The 17,224-nt window shown below is 42.0% G+C and overlaps 1 protein-coding gene across 3 annotated transcripts in view; it reads right to left on the bottom strand.

Moving 5' to 3' along the window:
• Positions 1 to 11,696: 11,696 nt before the first annotated feature.
• cers6 (ceramide synthase 6) overlaps positions 11,697 to 17,224 on the bottom strand; it is a 259,805-nt gene continuing 254,277 nt past the window's right edge. For 2 of the 3 annotated variants that reach the window (XM_080199211.1, XM_080199209.1), the window contains exons 10-11: positions 14,745 to 14,768; positions 11,697 to 12,556 (exon numbers count right to left, since the gene is read on the bottom strand). In XM_080199211.1, coding sequence (XP_080055337.1) covers positions 12,413 to 12,556; positions 14,745 to 14,768 — 168 coding nt within the window. In that variant the 3' untranslated portion in view covers positions 11,697 to 12,412. The remainder of the gene's footprint in view (positions 12,557 to 14,744; positions 14,769 to 17,224) is intronic. The other variant, XM_080199210.1, reaches the window with a different exon arrangement.

Raw genomic sequence — 17,224 nt, 5'->3', positions numbered from 1 at the left:
CCAATCCAGTGGCAAGCATTGCTGCCTCACAGCGCCAGGGACCCAGGTTCAATCCTGGCCTTAGGCCATTCTCTGTGTGGAGTTTGTACATTCTCCATGTGTCTGTGCGTGTTTCCCCTAAGTGCTCCAGTTTCCTTCCACAGTCCAATGACGTGCAGGTTTGGTTGATTGACTATGCTAAATTGCCTCCAGTATCTGGGGGATTAGCAAAGTAAATGAGGGTTATGGAAATAGGGCCTGGGTGGGATGTGGTCGGTACACATTCAATGGGCTGATTGGCCGCCTTTTGTAGGGATTCTATGATTCTATGACCATGCATAGATTGACCTTGGGTGGGATGTTCCGGCCTTGGGGCGAGCATGGCTGGAAAATCCACCCTTTATGTGACAAAGTCTCCAGCAGGTGCAATGCTAGCACTGTTTCCTATGGCAGAGGTGGAGATGGTACAGTCTGTGGCAGAAGGAGGCAGTGGTGTGCATCCATATTCGCTATCTGCATCCCTGCTCTGCGCTGTACCAATAACAGGGCTTATCTCTGTAGCCTCATAGAGACAATTGGAGGTACTGGCTTGTCCTCTCCAAACAATCCTAACGGAGGCTTCTGATCAGGTACAAAGCTGAAGTGTCTTCCATATATATATACACTATAGGTGAAACTTCTTCACTGTATACATTACCATCAAACCCTCCATGTCAGTCTGAGAGTATTTCTTCTCAGCCTCAGATTGTATTTCCTCTTTATTCTATTTGACATCTTGTGAGAAAGGACTACCCCCATCCCAGATGTTGAAGCATCACAAATCACACTTGTGGTTTGGTTGGATCAAAATGTTGAAGTGGTGCTGAAGACTGAGGCTTGCTTTACTTTAGTGAATGCCTCTGTTTGCACTTCTCCCCATTTCCACTTCTGATGTTTCTTCAGAAGCGGTGTAATGGGGCAGTGTCGTGGACAGACTCTGGAGGAATCTCCCATAATGATTTATCATCCCCAGGAATGATTTTAACTCGGTCACACCCTTGGGCTGTGGTACTTTTTTGATGACTTTAACCTTGTCCTCTTTGGCATCTACTCTGAAGCCAAGATATGTGAATTCATCCGCCTGGAAAGTGCATTTCACTCATATTAAGATGTCCACTTGTTCAAATTGTTTCAGGACTTATTCTAGCTTTGTTTTGTGTTCCTCAGAGGATGTTCCAGTAATTAGGACATCATCTGGGGGAAATTTCACAGTAACTTCATTGCAGTGTTAATATAAGATTTACTTGTGATTAATAAATAAATTTTAACTTTATTTACGCACACCAGGAATTTGTTCACACAGAGGGTAGTGAATGTGTGGAATTCACTACCACAGAATGTAGCTGAAGCCAAAATGTTGTCTGATTTCAAGAATAAATTAGATATAGCTCTAGTGGCTAAAGGGATCAAGGGAAAGGGGGAGAAGGGGGAATCAGGATACTGAATTGGATGATCAGCCACGATCAAAATAAATGGTGGAGCAGGCTTGAAGGGCCGAATGGACTAATCCTGCTTCTAGTTTCTATGTTACTATGTAAGCTGCAAGGTGTGTTGTTCTGAGGTGTACTATGCAGGAGAATGCTGGAAATGTCAGAGTGTGGGCTTGGTACCTGACAGTGTCATTCCAATCATCTTTCCTGTCCTGATCCTCTTGGTGCACCATCCCCAGGTTGCAATGTCCACACTCCAGCTGCTCACATATAAATGGCACGATGGCACAGTGGTTAGCACTGCTGCTTCACAGGTCCAGGGACCTGAGTTTGATTCCCAGCTGGCATCACTGTCTGTTTGGAGTTTGTACATTCTCCCCATGTGTCTGCATGGGTGTCCTCTGGGTCCCCTGGTATCTTCCCACAGTCCAAAAGACGTGCTGGAATTTAGCACTGGCAATGCTAAATTCTCCTTCAGTGTATCTGAACAGGTGCCGAAATGTGGCGACTAGTGGATTTTCATAGTGGCTTCATTGCAGTGTTAATGTAAGCCTGCTTATGACACTAAAAATTCCACCCTCACTTGATTGGTTGGAATTGTTGCCCTCTCTCTGATCTGTGGGATAACTCATCTCACTGTAACCCCTGTGATCCTGCAGCAGGACCTCTTGGTAGAAGTGAGAGAACAGCCTTCCCAAATCTCTTCCTCATTCCTATGGTAGCTGTAACTTCAAACATCCATGTTCCAGTGAGCCGTTCTACCTCATGCTGTGGTCCCTTTAATTACGATAGAATCTCTAAGTGCAGAAGGAGGCCATTCGACCCATTGACTCTGCATCAACTCTCCAACAGAGCATCTTACCCACCCTATCCCTGTAACCCCATAATATGTATCTCACTAATCCCCCTAACATGCACATCTTGGGACACCGGGCAATTTTAAAATGCCAATCCACTTACCCTGCATATCTTTGGATTAGAAGGGGAAACTGAAGCACCCAGAGGAAACCCACATAGACACGGGGAGAATGTGCAAACTCCACACAGACAATCATCTGAGGCTAGAATTGAAACTGGGTCCCTGGCATTGTGGGACAGCAGTGCTAACCACTAAATCCTTCATTTCATCATCTTGTCCACCCTCCCTAATTGATCGGGAAACAAGGAGGTGAGATGCTAATGCCATGGCTCGATTAAAACGCTTTGGTATAACCTCATTCAGCTGTCAATATGTTTTCCGCAGATGGTCCAAACCTTTGGCCATAAATTATGAGGGCACATATTCATCCTAAATGTTGTAAGCTAATATCAACTGTCCTTTCTATGTCTAACTTACAGGTTCAGATGATTCATAATGAATTGCTAATTCTGGAGAGACAGACAAGTCTTCCTCAGTTGAAGGCAAATTGGAATGCTAAAGGGGTTAATCTATTACACTACATGCTTGTGTTACAGTCATTTTCAATATGACTGGACATGCCCACTTTGAAGCGTAACACTCCCAACCATAGAACATGACTGGTTTTCTTTTCTTCTATTATTTTATCTTGCATAAAACACTGTAGCATTGAAGGAACTGGAATAGACATGAATAAATTCATCAAATAGGTAATAAACAATCCAAAAATCTGCTCTGCAGAAAGAATTGGTGGAATCACAAAGGCTGGAAGACATGAACTTTAATAAATTCAGAATTATGAGCATATATCCAGAGGATTTATGAAACTATGGGATTCTTCTGTATTTTGAGCAAATACTGGGACGTTGTGATTTTTCACTGTCAAGCTCACAAAAGAATTCATCATTTAAAGATTGGGTCAGTGATGTTTTATCATCAATCAACTTGGCAGAATAGATAAAAAATGTCATCACCATTGCCTCTTTTAGCAGCACTATTGTGAGTTTATTGGATTAACCTGACCAACATGAATTTGAATATTTATAAATCTCTCCTTCCGATCTTTTCAACATTCTTTACATTCTGCTTCTTTAGATTCTGAACTCAGCACCATGGGACCTGTAGGTTAAAGCACTTTGAGTACATATCCAAATATTTTTATATGCATTTACTAATCTTTCAGCACCAAGTTTGAGATTCCTACCATCCTCAGTAAAAACATTTCTCCTCAACTTTCCTCCTGTTACTTTAAATCCACGATCCTCTCCTTCACCCACCCTCACCTCCAAGTCCAGTTATTGAACTGTTTGCTAAGGGAATTTGGTCATTTCTATTTACTCTATCTAGGCCCCTCATAATTTAATACCATTCAATTAAATCTCAAAAGAACAAAATCAGCCTGGGAAACAGGCCCTTCGGCCCAACGAGCCCGCGACGCCATCTCAACACCACCAGTCCCCCTACTCCACCCATGACCCCTGTCTAATGTTTTATGGCCATCCAGATTGAGGGAATCTGATTTACAGACAATTTATTCCTGCCAATCAGCCTAACAGCACATCTTTGGAGTGTGGGAGGAAACCGGAGCACCCGGAGAAAACCCACGCAAGCACGGGGAGAATGTGCAAACTCCCACAGACACCGGCCCAAATCCATGTGTCTGCACAGCAATCAGCGATAGTCACTGAGCTGTCATCTTGCCCAGTATCTGGTCCAGTTTAGGCACACTAACGACATGAAGCACTAGGCCAATCTCGAACAACCAAGAGCAGCCCCAGTACGACCCATCGCATGTATGCCCCTCGTTGGACACGAGGTGGACCGACTTAAAACCTGTGAATGAAAAGAGAAAAAACATTATTATCATACTATACCCATTTACGTTACCAGGGACGCCCCAATGCTAATGACCCTTATTTAAAAGGATCTCCTATATCCACCCATCTCCAACCCAGTCATGTGCCTGTCTAAGTTACTCTTAAATGACTCTAGTGTGTTCGCCTCCACCACCTTACTTGGCAGAGCATTCCATACCCCCACTACCCTCTGTGTGAAAAACCTCTCTCTAATATCTGTGTTGTACCTCTCCCCCCTCACCTTAAGTCCATGGCCCCTTGTCCTACGTGTCTCTATCATAGGAAATAGCTTACCTCTGTTTACTCTATCTATACCCTTCATAATCTTATATACCTCTATTAGATCCCCCCTCAGTCGGCGTCTTTCAAGGGAAAAGAGCCCCAATTTCTTCAATCTTTCCTCATACCCCAGTCCTTCCATACCAGGCAACATCCTGGTAAACCTCCTCTGCACTCTCTCCAGAGCCTCCACGTCCTTCCGGTAGTAAGGCGACCAGAACTGGACGCAGTACTCTAAATGCGGCCTAACCAACGTTCTGTACAACTGCAACATTAGACTCCAGCTCTTATATTCTATACCCCTTCCTATAAAGGCTAACATACCATAGGCTTTCTTCACCACACTCTCCACTTGCACTGCCACCTTCAAAGACTTGTGCACTTGCACCCCCAGGTCTTGCTGCGATTCTATACTCCTTACAGGCTTACCCTTTACCATATAACTCCCCCCTACATTATTCCGGCCAAAATGCATCACCTCACATTTATCCGGATTAAACTCCATTTGCCATGTATCTGCCCAATCAACCAGCCTATCAATATCCTGCTGTACTGCCAGACACTGCTCCTTACTGCCCGCCAATCCAGCCATCTTGGTGTCATCAGCAAATTTGCTGATCACACCACCTACTCCCTCTTCCAGATCATTTATATACACTACAAAGAGAAGAGGTCCCAGTACTGAGCCCTGCGGCACACCACTAGTGACAGACCTCCAGCTAGAAAAAGACCCCTCCACGACTACTCTCTGATTCCTCTTTGCAAGCCAGTTCTCTACCCATCTAGATACGTGACCACATATCCCATGAGCTTTAATCTTCTGTACCAACCTACCATGAGGGACTTTGTCAAACACCTTACTGAAGTCCATATAGACAACATCAATGGCTCGTCCTTCGTCAACCTTTTTTGTCACCTCCTCAAAGAATTCTACCAGATTCTCCCATCAGTATATGCATAGTCTTCCACTGGGAAGCAGTCTGAGCTTCACAATTGTAATAGGGTGCTGTACTTCCAGCCTAGAGTATAAATGCACAGTACTGTCAGATACATTCATAAACAAGTTCTCTGCAAACTTCCTTTGTTGTTTATGGGCTATTTATTTTAATATGCAATAGCTTTAGGATTTTGAGCAGGAACATGCATATGTAATTAGGGTTGCCAACTCTCCAGGAATGGCATGGAGACCAGCAGATTTGCCATCTATCTCCCAGTAGCTGTTCAAAGCAATCGATTGATTGAATCGATTGAATAAAATTGATTATTCTGTGATTCTGTTCTATAATTCGTAGTCCCTGGCTACAGTCATGAACAACGATGATCATATCAGCAACAGCCATGCAGCATGAGGACATAGTATGTAACCGATGTGACCACTCACGAATACTATGCTCACGGACATGACAGTCCTTTCTTTTCCTGCTGGCGCTATTGTCCATGAAAGAGACCAAGAGAATTAAGAGTGAGCAATTATGCAAAGGGCAGCTGTCTGAACTTTAAACTATCCTGCCTGAAAAATGCGTACTGCCAGCCGAGAGAGCTTCACACAGGGCTCAAAGAAAGTCCCTGCACTCAAAGGAAGAGGGAACGTTGCTGCTTTTTAAAGATTTGTTCATGAGATGTGGGCTTCACTGGCTAGCCTACATTTGTCGCTCATCCCTAATTACCCTGGTTCAGAGGGCATTTTTTAGGAGTCAACCACATTATCATAGCCTCTTCTGTACTATAGAGATTCTATCGGCTTGTCATGTGTGCACCCACTCTGACAGAGAATCTTGCTCAAGCCCTCTCCCCATCCTATGCCTGCAACCCCACATATTTATTGTTGTTAATCCCACACATCTTGGGACACTGAGGAAATTTAGCAAGGCCAAGTCAACTAACCGGCACTCCTTTTGAATGTGGGAGGAAACTGGAGGAAACTTATGCAGACAAGAGAGAAGACACAAACTCCACAGTCACCTGAGGCTGGAATTGAAGTTGGGTCCTTGGAGCTGTGAGGCACCGTGCCATAAGAACATAAGAACATAAGAAATAGGAGCAGGAGTAGGCTGTGAATTTGGAATCATATGTAGACCAGACCAGGTAAGGATGGCAGATTTCCTTCCCTAAAGGTGAACCATTAGTGAACCAGATGGGTTTTTCCAACAACCAAAAATGATTTCATGTTCATCATTAAGTTTATAATTTCAGAATTTTAGCAAATTTAAATGTCACCATCTGCCATAATGGGATTCAAACTCAGATTCTAGATTACTAGTCCAGTGATGTTACCACTGCACCATCATCTTCCCCACTTGCATGTTGCTAGCGTTAGAAAAATTGCATTGATTAGAAAGGCCTATAACGTCACTTGTCTTAAGATATTATAATCAGTGGAGCTGCTGATTCGCAAACTTTTTGTTTCTGAATGTTCAACTTACTAACTTGTCCTCAGGCCCTGAGATCGAGGTGAAACAGCAGTGACCAAGTGGGAAATGACAGATTAGGTCCTGCTTACAGCTTGGGTCTTACTTATGCCTCTATCAGTCATTAAGGTTAGGGCATGTTACTTCAACCCCAACGAGGCAATGGACAAGATTGTCAATAGTGCGGTGTTGTTTATTTGTTTTCTTCTAACCATGGGATATTGAACAGAAGCCAGAATTAAACATTAATAAGACCCTGATGCAGTTGTTGTGTGAGATAGAAAGTAGAATCCAAAAAGAGAAATCAATGTCAACAAAGTGAATCTGGGAGAGCGACCAAGCGAAGTGGGGTGAGATGGTAGGCTGAGAAATTTATTCACTCGTGCCACTTCACCAGCTTTCCAATTCTGCTGACATCCTCTAGAATATGTCTAGCCAGAGTTGGCAACTATACAGGGTATCTATCATGGACTAACATTTGAGCATCACAGTTGTGCTTTCCAAATTATTGCACTTCTACGGATGTGTGCTGCTTAGAGAGATTACTGCCAGTTGTACATTTGGCTGAAGCAATGTCTGATCTCAGGGCTGCTTGGGTCTTTCTCAGGACCAGTTCCATAAAATGCTGCATCTGAGTTCCAATGAGATGTGGCAGACCTGAATTGTTGGCCTGATTTTTTTACAGAAATCAAAGAAATCCTGTCACTGGACTCCTGTTTCCCAGATATCCACTATGGCCTCAGATTCCATGCAATAACAATGGAAAATATTTTAATTTCTTGGAGGGGAAATGAACCTCCCACCATCTTATATAACAGAGGTCTCTGTAGCATTGATATTGAGAGAAAAAAACTGCATTCTGTTAAAAAAAACCTTGGAATACTCATATTCCTATTAGTTGTGTCAACAAAGCAGAAGCCACATCAAAGTCACAACCTGTTATTACAACTGTCTAAAATTGTCATTCACTCAGGTGAATGGAACACTTACTTTGCAGAAACCCCTTAGCATTTGAAATTCAGCCAAGCATTAAAAATGGCCACACCTGTCCAAATAATAGATTTGTCCCTGAGAAAATAAGAGCAGCAGTTGCTCATTTCAATCTCAAACCAGAGTGCTCATCAATCAATGCTGCGAAGCAGGTGCTTATCGGTTTTTTTCAAGTGTCAAAACCAACCTCTTTTTTAATCAGCCAAAGCCACTTAAATCACAGCAGAAAAAAAGACAGCACAGGCTGATGGGACATTTCAATACATTTCTGGCCGATTCTTGGAGCTCTCTCCATGGAAAAAGCGCTGTAATTCATGTGAACAAATATACAAAGCGGCCAATATAAGGGTCAATTTGCCCATAAAGGCCAGATCCCTATGATGAAAACATTGTACTAAAAACACATCAACATTATAATAGTGACATATAATAGTGCAAAAATATTTTACACTAACCTTTCAGAATGTTCCGTCCTCCTCAGCAGGCTTTCCATTTTCTTCACTAAATCTCAAATTCAAAGAACAAAGAACAAAATCAGCCTGGGAAACAGGCCCTTCGGCCCAAATTCGCCATGCTTTTAATGGGCTTCCAAACCCCTACACTGCCAGAAGGCAACAGTGCTCAGAAATTCTCTGAGGACTTCACATTAAAAAGCGTTGTGCTACTCGATCTTATTGGACACATGATAGGAGTCACAAGGAGGTGAGGAGTGCTTGGTCATTGGCATCTCTATTCAGAAGAAATGGGATTAGAACATGTGGGCAGTCAGAGTAGCACCAACTATTGTAGACACATATGAGGGAAAAGAGTGCAGGTGGACTCCTTTCTTCCTGTGTGTATAGGACATCCCAACCCATCTGAACTTTTTCCAACAGGTCCTCCAGTGACATATCCGAGAACCTGTGCATCCACAGCCTGAGTATCCTTCAACTTGCCAGCATGTACCAACCAACTCACACCTGACTGGAAATGGGTGTGTGCAGTGAGCCCATATATACTGCTCCATGTAAATTTCATTCTATCTGCCCTGGAGTACTGAATTTGCACATGTCTATTTTAGGATCTGCAGGTACCATTTTAAATATGATAATTCGCAATTAGGACCACAATTGTGTACTAAAACCAGACTACCATTTTCATGGCCATGGCACTAACTTCGATGACTTTACCAAGTTTCTCATGATTTGACAATTGCACAATATGTTAAGCACAACTGCACACACTCTAAGTGCTATTTTTCTGTTTATTTGGTGTTTCTAAAGAGATCATTGTGGATGATGATTTCAAATTTAATGGTAAGCCATTTCAGGATATCTGTTAAAAGTGCAATATCAATCACATTATTTCTTCTCCTTATTACCCTCGATCTAATAAAGTAGCTGATGGAATGATTAGTCATATCTGAGGGCGATACCTTTAAGTACAACTACTCCATCACTGGCACAGCTCCTATTTGGCAGACAAGTGCATAATAATTTACATACTCTGACACATTTAACTTTCTCAGAAAATAGACAGCAACTTTGAAACAATAAAAGAAAATGACTAATGTGCACAATAAAAATGCAGGTACAAAATTGCTACGTTTACAGTTGAGACAACTTATCTAAGTTCCCACAGAATGTACTTGGCAACCAGCTGGGTTATAAGGATGTTTTCAGAACCAAGGTCCTATGAAGACATTACACAGTAAGACACAAGGGCAAGTTGTTACCAAGGACACATTGGATCCATTTCAGCTCCTCAACCATCATGCAGTCCTATAGTATCTAGCACAAGATCCCAAATGCAACTGTGAACAACACCCAAGAATAACAATCCCATGGATCACTGTGAGCAATCAAAGAAACCTGCAGACAAGGTTACCATCACAAGTTCTGGGTGTATCGACAGATTACCTTTATGTTTTAAAGGCCTTGGTTCATAAGTTCTATACACTTATGTAATGGTAACTAAACATGAACACATGTATTTTAAATAGTTATAATACATTGCAAAGGGCAACATATCTTTAAAAAGGGAGATGTTGTAAAGTGTGTCATTTGATCTAGTATCAGTTTCATTTTAACCTGCAGCAGAACACAGCACAGACAGCCCTGCTGCTGATATCATCAAGCTTTGTATCTGTTCTCATGTTTCTAGTATTAATAACTAAAAGTACAACATGTTTATATAATCTCTAATGAGTGCGTGGTGTCTTTGTATCATTTTAAAAGCATGACATTAAATAATGTGGCTTTCGTTGGCTCGCTACTCTTCCCATTGCGGCAAATTCAAGAAAGGTGCAAGGAGCGGCACCAACCACAGTACCTGGTTTTTTTTGACCTCCAGAAAGCCTTTCATTTTGTCAACCTCCAAAAATAATGGAATATCCTCTTTGAATTTGGCTTCCCTTAGAAATATGTCACTATCCTTCATCTACTCCATGTTGACATGCAAATTGTAATCCACTATAACTCTTTCTCAGTAAAAACTGGGATAAAACAAGGCTGTGTCTTCGCACCAAACTTCATCTCCATTTTCCTCATCCATTTCCTTTGTGCCAGCTAAGCATTTGGCTGAATGAGGTAAAGAATACTAGAGGACCAGGATCTCAAACCTGAGATTAAGGTTTACAGAGCAGTAGTGATTCCCCATGCTCCTTTATGTTTCAGAGTCTTTGACAACCTGCAGCAGACACCTCAAAGCATTGGAGAATTACCGCTAATTGTGCTTTCACAAGAAACTCTAAATCCAGTGGCAAGAAAGACAGTCCAACAGTAGAGTCCTCTCCCAACCCAACTTAGCCAGCATCGAGGCACCAATCACTCAAAACCAGCTTTGCCGGGCCAGACATATCACTGTGTACCTGACAAGTCTCCTCACTATTCTAGTCAGAAGTCAGTTACAGCAGGAGACTTCTAGCTGAGATCAGAAATGTTTCAGGGGTGCCCTTAAAGCATCTTTGAAACAATCAAACACACCCACAGACTCATGGGAGACCCTAGCCTGTAACCAACCAAAATGGAGAAGGCTAATTTGGAATGGTACCAAAGGCCGCTGGAAACGTTCCAAGGGGAACTGTTGTGAGTGAACAAACCTCCAAGCAATTTAAATACCCGACCCTTAAAGCAATACCTGCTTCATATATGGTAGAGTCTGCACATCATACATTGCACTGATCAATTGTTTCAGAACTCATCAAAGTTTAGTGTAAGTGAGTCATCCTCAATCCTGAGAGACTGCCTAAGAAGAAGACTGTTCCATGTCCATGAATCATTGGAACATCTGAATCCCTACAAGTTGGAATAGTAGACCATTCAGTCCCTTGAACCTATTTTGCAATCCGGCCAGATAATGGCTGATCTGCGCCTTTGCTCCATAACCCTGGATATCCTTATCTGACAATAATCTATTGATCTCATTTTTGATACCTCCAAAGAAGTGAGAAGCAGGTCCAATTGAGCCTGCACCAGTGCCTTCCAGACTTCTCCACTTAATGATTCTCAAAAATGTTAGCCTTCTTTGCTCCTCCATGGTTCTGCCAATAATCAGACCTGATTGAATTGAGGACCAAATAGGTGCACCTTTTCTTTATGGCACGAACCTCCAGGAGTAACAAAGCATGATGTAAGTGCTTTTTATTTCACTACAAAGAGGGCACATATCAGCCCACTCTCCCAGAACACTGCTGTTTCTCGATAGCTACACATACCATTTTTTTCCATTCAAGTGCTTGTTCTTGGAACAATCTAAGAATCAGTATCAACAGAGGTGGGTGTTTTCAGCCTAGCAAAGAACAAAATAGTGACATTTTGCACCAATGTTGCACAGAAAGAAGGTTTTTTTTATTTATCAGTGTCACAAATTCAAAGGTGATTAGGTTGTTCCACAGAAACATATTCAGAGTAATCTTGCTATATAGTTTAGCAATTCGCCTCAGGCATTCGTTTTTTTTCTTTAACTTTCAATGGGGGACAAGATGGCCTCTGTCAATATCATAGTAATTTTAAAGGAAATAATTAGAAACACAAAAAAAGCACAGAACATATCATTACCGTTGGCTAAACCACAGAACTTGAGAGCTAGAAGTGGCCTACAGCATGTGACAGGTCACAGATTACAGCAGATTGAGCTGTGCACAACATAATTCATCTAAAATGGCTTCTACTCTTCCCAATGAATAAGTAGCAGAGTAAACCACTGAGAAATTCCCTTTTTTCCACAAATCTCAAACATATAAAAATAAATAATGTAATATACAAAGACAATACATATGAAAATACCATTCCCATTGAGTTGGACTACAGATACACACATAGCATGCCTACATGTACATAATGTTTATTGTCATTCGTTCTCATACAGAAAAATGGCAGTGCACTATCAGAATGTTTGATATTTCTAAACCTTCATCTGATACTGAGTTACATGATAAAATGCATTCAATAACACATTTCGTGAAAGACTTCCAGGATCAAATATCAGGTTGTCCGTGCCTTACATACAATTAACGGGGTTGCAACACTATATAAGTACTTCTCACTCAAATAGCTAATGATCCTCTGAATAAACACCTCCACTTAGGTAACCATTTGTCCCATTGGTGGTGCTGTTATGTCCACTTTTTGAAGCAGAGGGTGGTGAATCCTCCTCATCAGAGCTGGTTTCAATGTCACTTCGGTCATCCTTTGATACCTGACATTCAGATTAGGACAACAAGTTAGCTATTACAGCACAGGGAACATGTTCAGTCATTGCACTAACCACAAAGGAGGCATGCAAACTAAAAACATACTACTACATTCTGAAAAACCCAAATTAATATGCAGCTGAGATGAGTCGGTTAGATCAAGATTGTATGGATTGTTTAGTATGAAGATATGATTTGTGATCATTGATTAACAGAGAAAATAAATAAGAGGCTATAATCTAATGGGAAAATAAAAATCAAAGGCTGACATTCAGGCTCCACTGATTGGGCTGGAGAGTTATGGAGTACCAGTTGCAATTTTGCTTCTGGCTTGGCTTTGAGGTGGGAGGATAACGGCTGATACCTATACACTCCGAAAAAGAGGTCAGAAACTGCCTCTGGAACTTGTTAGGAGCCCATTGTGATTTGGCTAAGTTTTCCCATCTGATGGCAGGCCCTTCTGACAGGGGCAAAGTGCCTGTTGATCTCCGGAGTGGCTCATAATTGACACCCAGGCTGAGACAGCAATTTGCCCATCATTGGTCATATGTCATGCCCCCCTCCCCTCCATACCTCCTCCTGCCATTTTGCCAGCCCTTTTGAAACCCAGCCAATCGCCAATGGTCCAGGTAAATTCAGCTTGCGGCTGATCTTCTGAACAAAAAGCATGTTGATAGAATTTGTTGTACAAGCTTTCAGAATCTGTGATTTGACATTGCAAATTCACAATTATTTCTCATCAGTAGAATCTCAGTTTGGATCTCAGGTCACAAATGAGTAAATGAGATCCAAAAGGACCACAGGTTAGAAAAGATTTAAAATGATACTTGCAGAAGAATGCTTAATGCTTTTAAATGATGTCCCTCTGTTAGTAATAGAATCATAGAATCCCTACCATGCACAAGAGGCTATTCAGCTCACTGAGTCTGCACTGAGTCTCTGACAGAGTATTTTACTCAGGCTGTACCCCTGTAACCCACACATTTGCCTGGCTAATCCATCTGACGTACACATCCTTGGACTATTGAAGGAAACTGGAGCACCCGGAGGAAACTCACGCAGACATGGGGAGAACATACAAACTCCACACAATCACCCAAGGCCAGAATTGAACCCAAGTCCCTGGTGCTGTGAGGCAGCGGTACTAACCACTGTGCCACTGTACCATCTGCTAATAATGCAGGTGTTAATCTTTTTTTATTTTAATTTCCTCTGTTAAATAATGAACAAAGGTCTGTCATGTTGGTGCCTAAAATTCATTAATAATGCTCTTTGACCTTTTCAGGTTGAATATTTAATAAAAGTAGCAAGGCAGAACAAAATATACCGTAGCATCTCTTAGGGGTGAGCTTTAATCTCACTCGTCTTGCAAGGTCTTCCGTTGAAGTCGGTGGGAATTAAAATTGAATTAGGCATAAAATGTATCATTATTTCACCAGACAGACTGAATACATTACTCCGTTCATCTTTTCGCCAAATCAGCTACTGCTCCTGTAACTGCTTTTGTCTAATCAAAAAATTATTCTTCAGTTTCTAAACAAACCTTTATAAAAATTTAAAAGGCCTTGATGAAACTAAAATAGGCCGTCCTTCAAGTGTTGTATGAAAAATAAAAAGAACAAAGTTCCAGATGGATAATATTGGAAATATATAGCAGATCGCCATCATTAATGTTTCAGATATGATCCTTTCAAAATTATTTGATCCTGGGAGTACTGGCTGACCAATTCTGTCTTTCAATCAATTTCTTGAATAGATTCTGTGATTTTCAGTATTCACTGTATTGTTTTTACATCCAAAGTATCCAGATCCTCACCAGGCTGAAACATTTCAGCAATTTGGGCAAGGCTTGCTAAAAATATCCTGCAGCTCCCAACATCTTTCCTGCAGAGGCTGCATGAGCAATTAAAGAAGCAATTAAAATCCAAACTGCAGCAAAGCAGTGCTTTTAATTGTGACACTGCTGTCAGTGTAGGGTCACCTGTAACCTTCATACTCAGAGCAGCTCCATTTTGGCGACTTAATCTTGAAATGAATTTAATTAGCATGCAAAGAATGAGTCACATTTAAGATGAAATGTGGCATCTGGGGGAGCAGTAAGAGAAATCATATTAAGGATTATGGGGATGGAGTGAAAGAGTTACTCTAATAGTTAGGAAATCCAATTGTCGAGTGATAACCAGTGTAACTTACATGCAAAGGATTCCACTTCCCAGCCTTTCGAGTTTGCACCAGGAAGAGATTAAACAAGCAAAGTAAGAGAAAGCATGGTACGACATGACATTCTGCTGTTCCAGTCATGTTCAAAGTTAATGAGCTACAGTAACAATACTATTAATGTACAAATTGGACTGGATTGTCTACTTCCCTGCCAGCATGTGGCCTTCTCACCAGCTACTCGCCCGCCTACGACTTGTCTGAAATTTTACAAGAAGTGGAGGAAGCACCAAGCTTGTGACTGGGTTTTCCCTGCTCCAACATTTTAGTCAGGGTCATGGGGACTGCAGCACCCTGTAAAACCAAGCTCATAATTTCTGTGTTGAGTGCTATGACTTCTTTTCAGCTCTGCCATATTGTAGATAGGAGAAAGTAACATTGATTGCCATTCAATTAAATCACGGCTGATATGTATCTTAATGGCACCCACCTGCCTTGGTTTTGCAACTCAAGACTCTAAGTGGACTCTTGTATAACCTTGCCTCATCCTTCCCACTGCAATTTCAGTTATGTAGACCCCACAGTCCCTCAACTCCTCTACTTCAACATCTCCCTCTCCTCCATTAAGACACAGTAAGAAGTCTCACAGCACCAGGTTAAAGTCCAACAGGTTTATTTGGAATCATGAACTTTCGGAGCACAGGAGCAGCGCTCCGAAAGCTCGTTATTCCAAATAAACCTGTTGGACTTTAACCTGGTGTTGTGAAACTTCTTACTGTGCCCACTCCAGTCCAATGCTGGCATCGCCACTCCATTAAGATACTCCTTAAAGCCAAGCTCCTTTACCAAGGTTTGTTTCGTCTGATTACATCCCGGTGAAGTGCCTTCATTTATTTGTTTGTTAAAGACCCCAAATAAATATCTTTGTTGTGGATGACCAGTTGATCAGAACTAGAGCATGTTGTCAGTCAATCTCTTTCTAATTTTAGTCTGCAAATAATATGTAGAATAAGCACAAGTATAAGTTGTTTGCAATATTTAGTTGTGTGCTGTCAACAATTTTGGAAATGTGAAGGAGTTACAAATTACAATTAGTGCCACTAGAACTTTAATTACTTGTCTGAGCAATCTCTGTTTTGTTCTTGTTAGTCTACTTAGTGTTGTGATCTTTCTCTGATAACATTACCAAGACCCACAATGAACAGCTGGGCTATCTCATTAGTACATTGTGTGCAGCTGCACACTGAGCCAGAGATCATATTTAAAAACAGAAACTTTACCCGGCCGTTAAAAAAAAACATTTCACAATGCCAGAGAACCAGGCTGGTAAATATTTGAGCAAAAAGATTTTAATTTAGCACTTTTTACAGCTTGGAATTCCTTTCAAACAAAAGAATATCACCCAGGGAAGAGGTTTCGGGTGAAAGGGAAATACATTGCCTCTGGGGAAAAAAATGGCCCCCATTTTTTGCAGGGCGACAGAGGGGGAGTCCAGTTGCAGCTGTGCGAGATGGGGTGATGCCCAGGAATGTGGGTGTGCTGCCAAATTTAACAACAGGATTTCAATGTTATGGTTTTATGCCACCTCCCGCTCAGCTGCCCGCCAAATTGACAGACTGGCCAGCTGCCAGGAGCAGGGACCAATGGGAGAGAGCCACAGTGGAGACTGCTGGGGATTTTCCATGCTGGTTCAAATAGATTTGTCCTTGGTAGGAGGAGCTTGGGGTTAGGAAGCTAAAGATTGGGAATTGGCCAACCATGGCAGAGGCTGTGGTCAGGAAATGATTTGCCAGAGAGTCTGGAGGCAAGGACTCTGACTCCTCCTGGCTCACAAGCAATACCATAGAAATGACCTAGCAACTTAATCCACTGTCCCCATCTCTATTTAGTTGCTGGAATTCCTTTGGGTAACCTGACTGGCTAGTGCTGCAGTGGTACTTTTGATTTTCTAGAATCATAGAATCCCTACAACGCAGAAGGAGGCCAGGTGGCCCATCAAATCTGCACCTACCACAATACCACCCAGGCCCTAGCTCCATAACTCCACTTAATTATCCTGCTAGTCTAGTCCCCCCTGACTACAGACTTGAAAATTACCATAAAAAGCATCCTTTCTGGATGTATCACAGCTTTGTATGGCTCTTGCTCTGATCATAAGAACATAAGAACATAAGAAATAGGAGCAGGAGTAGGCCATCTAGCCCTTCGAGCCTGCCCCGCCATTCAATAAGATCATGGCTGATCTGGTGGATCAGTTCCACTTTCCTGCTTTCTCCCCATAACCCTTAATTCCCTTGTCTATCAGAAACCTATCTACCCGTGACTTAAATATATTCAGCGAGGTAGCCTCCACCACTTCAATGGACAGAGAATTCCAGAGACTCACCACCCTTTGATTGAAGAAGTTCCTCCTCAACTCCGATCTAAACTGCGCACCCCCCCCCCTTATTTTGAGGCTGTGCCCTCTAGTTCTGCTATCCTTTCCAAGCGCGAAGAATCTCTCTACCTCTACCCTA

The sequence above is a fragment of the Carcharhinus amblyrhynchos genome, chromosome 11 (genome assembly GCF_965287045.1).
Source record: "Carcharhinus amblyrhynchos chromosome 11, sCarAmb.v2.hapA, whole genome shotgun sequence".
Lineage (NCBI taxonomy): Eukaryota > Metazoa > Chordata > Chondrichthyes > Carcharhiniformes > Carcharhinidae > Carcharhinus > Carcharhinus amblyrhynchos.
The sequence above is the reverse complement of the archived record's forward strand: the minus strand, read 5'-3'. Positions and strand labels throughout refer to the sequence as shown.